The 11825-nt window shown below is 32.9% G+C and overlaps 1 protein-coding gene across 2 annotated transcripts; it reads right to left on the bottom strand.

Annotated features, from left to right (window-relative positions):
• Positions 1 to 749: 749 nt before the first annotated feature.
• LOC105324629 (PRKC apoptosis WT1 regulator protein) lies at positions 750 to 11825 on the bottom strand. 2 transcript variants are annotated; one of them, XM_011423752.4, is made up of 7 exons: positions 11246 to 11825; positions 7576 to 7686; positions 7245 to 7288; positions 6421 to 6964; positions 5987 to 6091; positions 5258 to 5275; positions 750 to 4317 (listed from the first exon to the last, which is right to left on the bottom strand). In XM_011423752.4, the coding sequence occupies exons 1-6, from the start codon at positions 11567 to 11569 to the stop codon at positions 5267 to 5269; spliced, it is 1137 nt and encodes a 378-aa protein (XP_011422054.3). In that variant the 5' UTR covers positions 11570 to 11825; the 3' UTR covers positions 750 to 4317; positions 5258 to 5266. The 2 variants fall into 2 exon arrangements, with proteins under 2 accessions (XP_011422054.3, XP_011422053.3); XM_011423751.4 differs by lacking the exon at positions 5258 to 5275 and having other exon boundaries at positions 11246 to 11824.

The raw sequence follows: 11825 nt of genomic DNA on the forward strand, positions 1-11825 counted from the left end.
CCACTGTGTGTTCATATTGTTTACCACAGTGTGTTCACATTGTTTATCACGAAGTGTTCACATTGTTTACCACTGTGTGTTCACATTGTTTACCACTGGCTATGTTCATGTTTAGCAGTGTGTTGAAATGCAGTGCCAAAATATGCATTTTAATTTTCTAATTGAGGCAAAATACATGTGCATGTACCTCACTGTGATATTAAAATGTACATGTATGCAAGTTGACTCCAGTATAATTGGATGTGATATTGAAAAAGCTCTTTATATATTGTTATAAAATTGAAGCCTTTACTAGTCAATAAATTTTGGATTTTATATTCACTACTATTCTCTTGTAAATCTTTCTTGAATCTGGTACGTGTACATTTATGCATAAAGGTTTTTTTTTATGATTTAAAAGCATTATTGTACAGATTTATGTTTGTCAACGAGGTTAATTTGGTTTCTTCTGTGTTACAATGCCTCTGTTTGTGACATTTGATAAATGTATGTAAATATACCTAAAAAGTAGACACTAATTTGTTCACCCCCTCCCCAACACAACCAATAAATAATGAAAACTAAACTAGAAATGTTCTGAAGACTTAGTACAACTCCTCCCCACTTCTACTGCATCACCCTGACAAGAAAATTCTAACACAGAGATGTTCAGTAATGCCAAATCATTATACCCATTTGCCAAGGCCTGAATCTAAAAACTTAAGCTATTATTAACAATTTAAAATATTCGTACAACTAAAAAGCCAGTCCTGATTATATAAACATCTTTTATTTTCCTAAGTCACAACATGTGAAGCACAATGATATTGTAAAAGCAAACAGTTGGTCCGAATTCAAGTACAAATGTCGTACAGCTGTAAATTAAAAGAATGCCGACTGGAAAATATTAAACAAAATCCAACAATTTAGAAAAAAAAACCTTAATACTTCAATTTCTGAAAAATTTTGTATTTGTGTCATATAATTTATAGTTCAAGCAATTAAGCAGTAGATTTTGAAAATATTTCAAAAATATACAAATGATTCAAAATAAATAATATACAACCATCTCAAAAAAACATATGAATGAAATTCCAATGAGATAACTTATGTATAAAGTATACACACAATTTTTAAATATTTCAGTGTAAGTTGGAATGTATTCTAATCACAAAATTAATGTATAGGTATGAAGGTTACCCAAATGCCAATTTTTTTTACATGTATGTACATGTATATAAATTGTAAAAATGGTACATATAAATGGTGAAAATGTGTTTATCATATTGAATCAATCTCCTTTCCTTAAAAAAAAAAAATTAAGTACCATGCATTTCTCATGGATTTTTTTAAAATATGTCCATTATTTATAACTTGAATTTGTTTCCTTTAAATACTAACAGTCTGAGAATAGTTACATGGTTGACTAAATTTTAAGAAAACAATATATAATTATATATAATATATACATGTGTGTACCGCTACATTTTTTCAAACTTAAAGAATACGGAATTTAACATAAATGCATTGTATACATACACGTGTATAATAAAATGTGAGATCAACTTGTTACATGTAACACTGCGTGTAAAATGTTTGAAACATTAAAAGAAGAGGTGGTTTTTTTCAGTTCAGAAGTATATGTGCTATTTCTCATACACGTGGTACATTTGCAAAAGAGTGTAAAGATACATGTATTACTGCAATTACTCAAAGAGTTAGCACACAGAAGAAATGTTTTAGTTGTATAAGTACTGTAATTAAAAAAAAAATGAAATCGCCTTATAGCAGCTTGAGCTTTTAAAGAATTAACAAATGCCTAATATGTTTCATAAAAGAACACATACACAATGACAAAGATAAGCTAACAAGATGAAATGATTCCCAACTTTTGTTTTTACATCTCAAAATCATCAAAACAACCGTTACCATATTCTTTTCATTCAGTTCTGGAGATTTTAATTCCCCTTTACATAATATCACAAGTTTAAACACCAGTATCTCTTTCATGATATGCAGATGACTCTAAAAAGATGTCAAAACATATAAATAAAATGTAATGCACAAAACATGAGCAAAAGCACTAAATATTTAAATAAATAAAACTAACTCATACTTGTCTACAGAACACAAAAAAAGCTCTCAATATTCAGACAAAGTGTCCGCAAACAAAAAATTCTAATAAATTTAAATCACATTGTATGAATGTCTCAGTAATAAATACACAATGTACTGCATCAATTATACATCCTTACTCTATTTCTTTTTTTTTTTTTTGGTTTCATGCAGTCTTTGAGCCACTTTATTTTTAAAGCAAATCAGCATTTTAATTTCTGGAAATTCCTTTCATTAATTTGCTAATGAATATTTAATTATTCATTGCATGCACTGGGAAAAAATTCCCTTTCATACTGAGCACAAATATTTTGACAACAAATTAATGATAAAGTATTCTAAATGGTCAAATGAAAAAACTCTTAAAATTATTGAATAAAAATGTTTCAGTTGGTATTAAACTGAATCTCTCCTATTACAGTATTACTGCAGTATATTTTTCCCATTCTGTTGCTGTAGTATAGTGTTAGCAATTTGTAAATTGATGTTTCAACAATTTAAAACATGCATGGATTTTTGTCATTGCACTAATGGAAGGTGGTAAGAGCTAGCAATGGATACATAATTATATATACATGTGTATGAATTGAATATCAATGAATGAAAGGTTTAAATGCTAAATTGCTGTACCTGTAAAGCCTACTTTATGGCTATAACTTGTCCATAAATACATATATATAAAGAACAAAAAGTAAGCTTAATACTCAAAATGGAGTTCATATAAATGATGATTTAATTTGCTGTAGAAAAATTTTACCTTGCACTTTTTCTTGCAAAAAGGTTATAAAAACATGAATCTTTAAAAATGTTTCAAAAATATGCAAGACTTGGCATGTTAACCATTTTTTCAAACACAGAATAATATTTAAAAGCTTTGAATTGGGTGCTGCAACTTGAATGCAGTGTATGTTACACTTATGAAATAAATTGAAATCACAACTCAATTGAGCTGGACTATTACTTTGGTATTACAGCTACATAAACATGCATGTAGATATCCAATTACTCTGACAAACAGTAAAGTCTCCTTGAAGTAAACATTCAACATGAAGACATTTTCTCCATTTCTTTTGCATACTAAAAACTATTCAAACAAGAAAAAAAAGAGAAACGTAAGTGTTGACATAACACTAAACATTGAATGAACACTTATTTGTATAACATGACATAAAACCAAAACAGAAATGCACCAATATGTTCATTGCAGTTGTAACAAAAACACTTGTAAAGGTTCAATCCTGTATAAACATATTACATGTAATTTTAGCTGGATGCTTGGCTCCCAAAACCTTCAAATACATGTAATTTCTTCGCCACACCAATGTTAACATACAAGTATGGAATCTGTTAACAAAAAGAGTAGCACTACTCTTTTCAGATAAATATTTATCACATTTGTGAAGGAATTCTCAAACTAAACTAAAACTGCTCGTTAACAGGGCATGCAAACACAAGCTAACTAACCTAAATTGCTACTGAAAACAAATTCTATAAAATTTGAAAAAAATGTACAAACCGTTGCTGTATGTACAATGTACATTTACTATGTCAAGAACCTTTATAAGGCTCAATAACAATATTAACTAAAATAAAATTGAAAAAAAACAAATGAAAAAATTCTATCACCTGCATCTGTTAAGTAAATTATCACATATTAGACGTCAATTAAAAACGATTAACAATCAACTTGTACAGGAAAGAATTTGTAATGGTCAACAATAATATTAGCAATATTCTTCTCGGATTCTTTTTTCAATGTATAAATCATATTTCTCTCTGAGAATATAAAACTCAGTACAACCTAATGCTTAACAATTTGACATTATGTACAGAATGATGTATTTATTTTAAACTGAAATAAAAGAAACAGACATACATTTATACTCTTACTGCAATCTAATGGTGCTGAGATGAAGTTCATACTGTTTAAAATATCATTGATCAATACAGATATAAAATTCTTTATTGTAAACATGTACAGTTACTTAGCCAGGGCCTTGTAGACCCATGAAGCACTCTCATGTACATGTAGTTATTTCTATGTTTTATTCATGATAAAGGAGCCGAGTGCAGTTTCTAAGCGTGAGTGCAGTGACAGTGTGTTTGATTGGCTTTCCATCTTCTGGAGTGTCACACTTGAGTGCTCAGCTGAGACACGGCCCGAATCAGTGCATTGTTTTCAAGTTGTAGTTTCTGAGCTTCATCATCCATGTCTTCCAGATCCTGAAAAAATCAACAAAAACAAATGAATGTAGAATTCCAGCATAAACTCCATCTAATAGATTACTGTAAAGTTCATAAGTACTGTAAAGTAAAGTTCATAATTACTGATACATACTGCTACTATTGAGCACTACTATACAGTATATTATATTTTTAAAACATATTTTTATCAGTTTATGCTAACAATTAAATACATGTACTGATTTTATGCTATTTTATTATCAATGAGTTATCAATTATCATATATATGTTACAGTATTATAATCTTTTCATCATATAATCAATGAGCTATCAAACAAACTACTTAATGTTGGTTATATTTTTTTTCAACCACCTTGGATTCTACAAAACTTATACACAAACAGTCCAATGATAAAGCTATTACATGTATATATGTCATTCACTGAAATTGCTAAAAGTTTACTTCCCGAACCAACATAATCAAAACAAGTGAACTACTCGAAAGTTTTTCAACATTTAGCATGTTTAGTGGATATATGTGTTATATTATTCTAATTCTATAATGCTTAAAAAATAAATAATTAAAAATAAATAAAATGCCATTAAAAAGAGAATACATAATTTTCAAAATAAGCCTCAAATTGCATAAATAAATTACAAATATTTTTTTCAGATGCTACAATAAGCATATTTATACATCATTGTACATGTAGCGATTTAACATGAAAGGAAAAAATGTCATATCGATAAAAATTCTGGAAAAAAATCTGAACATAAAACAATGTAAACAACACTTAAGCTACAGGTATTACAACATGTACAACAAACAGGATACAAAAAACTTTCAATCAAAATAATTTTCTAAAAACATGAAAAATAATACTTAAATTCGACTCAAGAGAAATGCAAATCAAGTAAAAAGCTACTGGAAAATATTGCATCCAAATCATTCATGATCTACAATAGTACATTTATATACCTTTAGGGGTCATTTTTCCTACAAGAAAAACTACAGTGATTGACACAAGCGTTGTCCCTGATGCATAAAATATTAAGTGTCTGATTAAGCCACCCCCCCCCCCCCCGACTCGTCAGGGTCGGACAGGTATTGATAGGAGGTCATCTTCACAAGACCTTTACTTCTGACCAATCAGGGAAGAGCTTTCAATCTAATGGAACTCTTCTAAATCGATAAATTAATGCAAGCTTGTTTTCCATGTTATCTCCAGTATTGAAGAGTTACACCTCTCATAAAACAGATAAAGCATATATTTGGTCGTCTGAAGATGACCCCCTATTGATACCTGTCAGACCCTGACCTGACCAGTGTAATTAGAAGGTTGATGTTTTTAATCAGAATGATTTCATGTTAAATGTGTATATATATGACAAACTCAATCTCAAATCACATTCCTGTAAATTGGTATCAGAATTAGAAAACTGGTTGTTTTTTTAAGCATATAATTACGTATCAAATGTACAGTAAAACAGGGTTATAGCAAACATGCTTATAATGAATTGACGCTAACAGCGAAGTGATTTCCATTTCCCATGACTTTATTACATGTTTTAGACTTGACAAATAACGAATTACACTTATAACGAAGCAAAATCGCCTGTCCCTTGCACTTCGTTATAAGTGTATTTTACTGTAATAGGTACATACTTGTGTGCTCCATCATTATTTTGACCTTCCTATATCCCTTACCTTGTTGAGCAGGTAGACCTCTCTCTCTAGCTCTGCTATCCGTCTGTCCTTCTCCTCCATCATCTGCTTCATCTTCCTGTTCTCCTCTTGTTCTTTCTCCAGCATCTACAATGACAATGGGTATAAATTGTATATATTTATATACATGCATGTACAAGAATCCAATGAATTTCAATAGCATGCCCTTATTCCTTTACTGTCAACATAATGGATGGTTATCTACATATATATCTTATGATATTCAAGGTTTTGAAAGGAATACAATCATCAACAAAGTAACCATAAATAACTCAAACTGCTTTTAACATCTTCATTATCATAACTTGTCATTTGTGTATCATACATGTACATGTACATACATATGCATGATACAAGTGATATGCTCAACAAAACTGGAATAATCGATTATAAACAAACTAAGTCCAAACTCTCACCTTTCTAAGATTGATTTTTTCAGTGTCTTCCCTCAGTGTTGGAGCAGCGACACTTCGGAACTGGCTCTGAAATGGACTGTCCTTTCGAAATCTATCTCCAAAATTCCTATAACTAGAGGAGCCAAATCCTGGGCTGGAATTTGTATCCACTTCGGTGGCTTTTTTGTCATATCTGGAGATAATGGAAGATATTCCGGGACCAGCACTGGCTGGTTCCCTCTCCTGATTCAACACCTCCGGACTGCGCCATTTGTAACGATTCAGTATGGAGGATGGAGAGGAAGAATTAGAGGAATACGACGGTGAAGTCTTTGTCTCGTTTTCACTGGTGTAGGGGGAGAAATTTTTGAAAGACTTGGGTATTTCTGGGGGGTTAGTTGACCTTCCGTATGTCGGACCATGTCCCAGTTTTGGACTAGCATTTTGATTGGACGACTCCCTCGTGGTGTCCGACTTTCCAATGAGGGTAAGATTGGTTTCTGATTGGCTGACGGTGCTATCGTAATCCTGGTTATCCTCTAAATCAGCCTCTAGGTCTGATGGACTGGAAATACAGAACAAGAAGAGTCAGCTAGCATAATAGTATACTATAATGTATAAGAAATGGTCCCCAAATAAGTGCATGCTTTCTAGGGGATTCCATCTTGTCTTGCTAAAGGATTCCATCAAGCTATACTTATGGGAATTCTATACATCTGCATTAGCTAGAATAATTAGTACTTCAGTTCTATACCTCACCTCATTGAACTGAATGATTTAAAAATTAATTATATCAGATTCTATAAATACACACACTGGTCAGATATGGAAACTGTAGGCCTTACCTTTTATTGGATCTTCTAGAAGAGAATGGTCTTGGCACTCTACTCTGTTAAAAAAAAGTAATGCATGTATATATCTGACACCATGATCATGTATGTATCAAAATTCAACTGCAAGAAATACATGTATCTTACATTTAAATGAGCTAGCTAGTACATCATTTCTAACAAACAAATCATGTTGACCTGTACAACAAACATAATTTTTCTTGGGGGGTTGGGGAATGGAGATTGACTTTGCACATGGATACAATTATTTTATTATTTGGCACACTTTGCATGTATAACAAGAAAGTACAACTCAAATGTCTCATGCATTTTGACTTGAACAGACCTCTGCGGGTGTCTGGGGGTTATCGGCGTCAATGACCTCGTTGTAGGATGTGTTCTTTTTAGCCTCCAGTAACTCCTCGTCATCTTCATCGTCTAAAGAATCCCCTGTGCTCTGTAACAGATAATTTACATCAGTTTGTTTACAATCATTTGTAATCAATAAAATGGACCAACAACATGAGTATTTTAAAGTTGTCCTTGAAGTGTACAGCAGATGTATTAGAAATTCAATTGTCAGTAGGAATTTGTCATTAAAGTTCAGTCATTGATGAGAGTCATTGATGAATCCTCCTAGACAGGACAATTGCAGCTTAACCCCCCCCCCCCCCCCCCCATGGTAAGCAGGTATTAATGTACCCATTGCTGCTGGTTAAATTGAGACAATGCAGATAAAGTGCCCTGTCTGAGAACACAAGACTCAACATTATGCAACAATATTGTGGCTAAAACCAGCTATCTCTGGGCATACAACCATTAAGCTGAGTCATGTGCTTCACATATGTAGGTATCAAGATTTTTCTTTCTTTCTCTATGTAATATGATAAAATATGTCATTTATGATTAAGCTTGGAAGATTTTTTGCAGATATATTCATGGACTTTTAAACATTCTATCATATATTATTTTATAAAATCTCTCTCTCTTTTTATATATATATAACTTCCTAAACTACTAAAATCTAGAATTTGAAGTATTTCAAGATTGCAAACTTTGTATGCAGACTTTCAAGGTTTCAAGATGCATGTTTCAAGTACTTGTTTCACTAAATGTAAACACCATTTTAATCCAAAGTAAACATCTCTCAATCACAACCTTATACAACTTCCTCCTACATATTGAGAAATTTGGTGAAAAGTCTAATCAATTCCACCCTTTAAATTTGAATAGAGACTTAAATCAAGCCCATCTTTAAATTTTTGAAATACCGTCAGGTAATAGACAGAAATAAACAGATATCTATTCATTTGCTTTTGTGCACACAGTTTTTGATTTGCGTTAATTATAAATCGTAGAGTTAAACTGGAATTTTTTTGTTTGTAGATTAACATTAACACATTAGTAAATAAAGCTTTCAAAGGCTACTTACAGAGCATACAGTTTCTTGAACTTCATTGATACTTGATGTCAACAATTATATCATTCTCAACTAACAGTACTCAAACTCCATCAAATACTGGTACACATAGTAAACTGTTGGAATTATAATTTGAATGTCATATCTTCTGAGAGCTAGACCGCTTTAGCTGCTGCAAATCATTTGCATGATCACAAGACAAAATAACTTTGTGTCCCCTGTGAAATTTTTACCCATAATTTGTACTTCTCATACCTGCAGTCAAAAATTTGAGGTGATCCATACAAAATACTCAAATGTCACTTACTTGTCATGCTACTGATCTTAAAAGTTAACATATCATTTGTAATGGATACATGCATAGACTGTACATTATAAAAAATCCCTCTCTATGCCATGAAGGTGATTAAGGTAGGTGCTTATCCCCAGATAGTGTGGTGCTAAGCAGATTTGAGTCATTGAATCCCCCTGGTCAGGACACCATTCCACCACAGGTTAACCCGACAGCATAAGCCAGTACCCATTGCAGCTGGGTGGACTGAGACATTTAATGTACATTATATACAAATGTGCCTTGTCTAAAGGCCGACAACTTTTTTTACATCAAGTGACTAAAGTGGGGCTTGAATGCGCGACTTTTGGGTTACTGGCCTAGTGGCCTAACACCTATGTCAGACTACTGCATGAGTGAGTCATGATGAGCTCCACAAATTGTTGGTAGCAATATTGAATTCACTTTCAAACACATACATGTTGGAAGTATATATACATATACATGTACCGCATGCACAATCAAAAGAAAACATAATTTGGATGTGGATGCAACATATTGGGTTTATAATGTTTATAGATTTTTAGAAATGCTAACTGTTGACTTGTCTGGATTGAATCAATCATAGATTACACAGGGTTGTCTCTAAGACCCGGGAGGCGGGGAATTCCCCCGCCTAAAGTGACATAATTACCCGGCTATTATTGCATTTAAAACACATTCTAGCTATAAGCTAGACCTTCAGATCCCCTTCCACTTTTTTATCTCTCCCTTCTACTTCAATTTTTAGAGACAACCCTGGATACATGTAGACTGTTCTATTGTTAAAGTGTGTATTTCAATGGACCTTGTGTAAATATCAAATAAAATTGACTAGGAAAATTAAAATGTGATGCGCTTTAAAATTTTGAAACAAAACTAGTATAGCTGCATCTTATCTATTTCAATTGCAATTCTTTCACAGGTACCTGGTATATGTATTTTTAACAAAAATCGTCCAAATGTGCTGCATACATGTATATATCTTGGGACAGGCTATAGTCTGACTCATACACTTACTGAATATACATGGGACAACATAATGTAACTATTGAACTTTTCTTGTTTTCTTTACAATTTTTATTTTTTTCATTCCACCATGAACAGGTACCGTGCAGGGAAATGTATCTAAAAATTGAAGTAGAAGGAGGAGATGGAAAAAGTAGCAGGGGGTCTGGGGGTCTTGCTTATGGCTACATTGTGTTTGAATGCAATAATAGCCGGGTAATTAAGGCATTATAGGCAGGGGAATTGCCCGCCTCCCGGGTCTTAGAGACAACCCTGGGTACGCAAATAAAAATCATCTTGAAACGAAAACCTGCAGCTGTCTTATACTACATGAAAAACTTGCCTCGGCAATTAATTAATAGCAGAACTGAGGATATTTTTGTCACAGTACATTTAGAATGATGGAGCAATTTTTAAAAAAAAATATTTATGAGTAGCTAGGACAAGATTAATTCCATAAAAAGTGTATACTGTACATTCCTTATTTCAAGCGTATACCTGATACTTTATATCGCTATTCAACCGTTTTGCAGCAAATTGCTAGAATATAAAATCGCAAACGCCAAATTTTTATCAGAATTTCATCTAGTTAATATCTGGCCTAAAAATAAAAGTGAGGTATTAAACTCCACGAGATGTGCTTCTTGCGATTTTATGTGGACATTAATTCCTCACGTTTAATTATATATAGGAATCTATGGTACATCAGTGCGTTGGCCATGATCATGATGATAAGTAAATGTAAGCGTTAACTGAGACTATCATTTGATATTTATTCTAAGATGTCCAGAACAATATGCTCAGTTGACTTTGTTCAAACTTCTCTATGTCTTTAAACTCAAGAGAAAATCAACTAAGGTTCTATATACCCCCTTTGAAGGACATTCAATTTCAAGTCTAAAGTCTTCATTGATCATGTTAATGCTTAATCTCACTTTAACGGCATAAAATGTTATCAAGGAAAGGAAAAGTCTTTGAGTGGACTTACTGGACAGGGGATGAAATCAAAACACAGGTATCATGTACATGATGTATGCACAGTGATAGCATGAACTTCAGTCCACTTCATATAAAGTCAAACTACATAATTATTACATGTAGGTGCTAATTGTAGTTGTAAACAACAAAAGACTAAGCTCTCTTAATGGTCTTGACTAAAATATCATTTATGGGTCATATGCTATCAAAGCTAGATCATAGCTGACCATGAGTTAAACTGCACTGTACTGTGTTAACATGTGACAGATGACATAGTGTGATTATTTCCAATACATGTACCTCTGTGGATTGTAGATTGACAACACCAGTGCTTCGTCTTTTTTCTCTCAGTTTACGTTTATCTTTAGGGAGTTTTCCTTTATGCAAGTGGTTTGGTCTTCTTTTATCTCGGGCTCGAGATGCAGCAGTTGTGGATCGGGAGGGGGACTCGTGTTCAGGAATTACATCACAGTCACTATCCCCATCCCCGTTCCGTGGGGTTTCCCGATCTTCGATGGGTTTTGGCATCATGGCTCGGGCACGCCTTACTCTGCTTTGACGTGAACTTATCGCTTCATAATCTTCAATATCCAAACTTTCTTGACTGACAGAACTTGACGCCATCTTTTAAAAATACTCCACAAAAAAATCGCGATCGCGGTGAATAAGTCCTTCGGTGTTTATTATGAGCCGGTCATTATGTCGTTGTCTTCCCTCTGTTGCCACCTATTTAAGACAATTCACACAAAACACAGTCTATTGTATAAAGTTCTAATCCGACATAATTATCCCATATATATATAAAAACACCGGCAGTATCAATACAAATTAAGCCTCGTTCTGAGATTGCACCTTTCGAAAATCAATATTACGTCATCCC

Source organism: Magallana gigas, chromosome 9 (genome assembly GCF_963853765.1).
Source record: "Magallana gigas chromosome 9, xbMagGiga1.1, whole genome shotgun sequence".
NCBI lineage: Eukaryota > Metazoa > Mollusca > Bivalvia > Ostreida > Ostreidae > Magallana > Magallana gigas.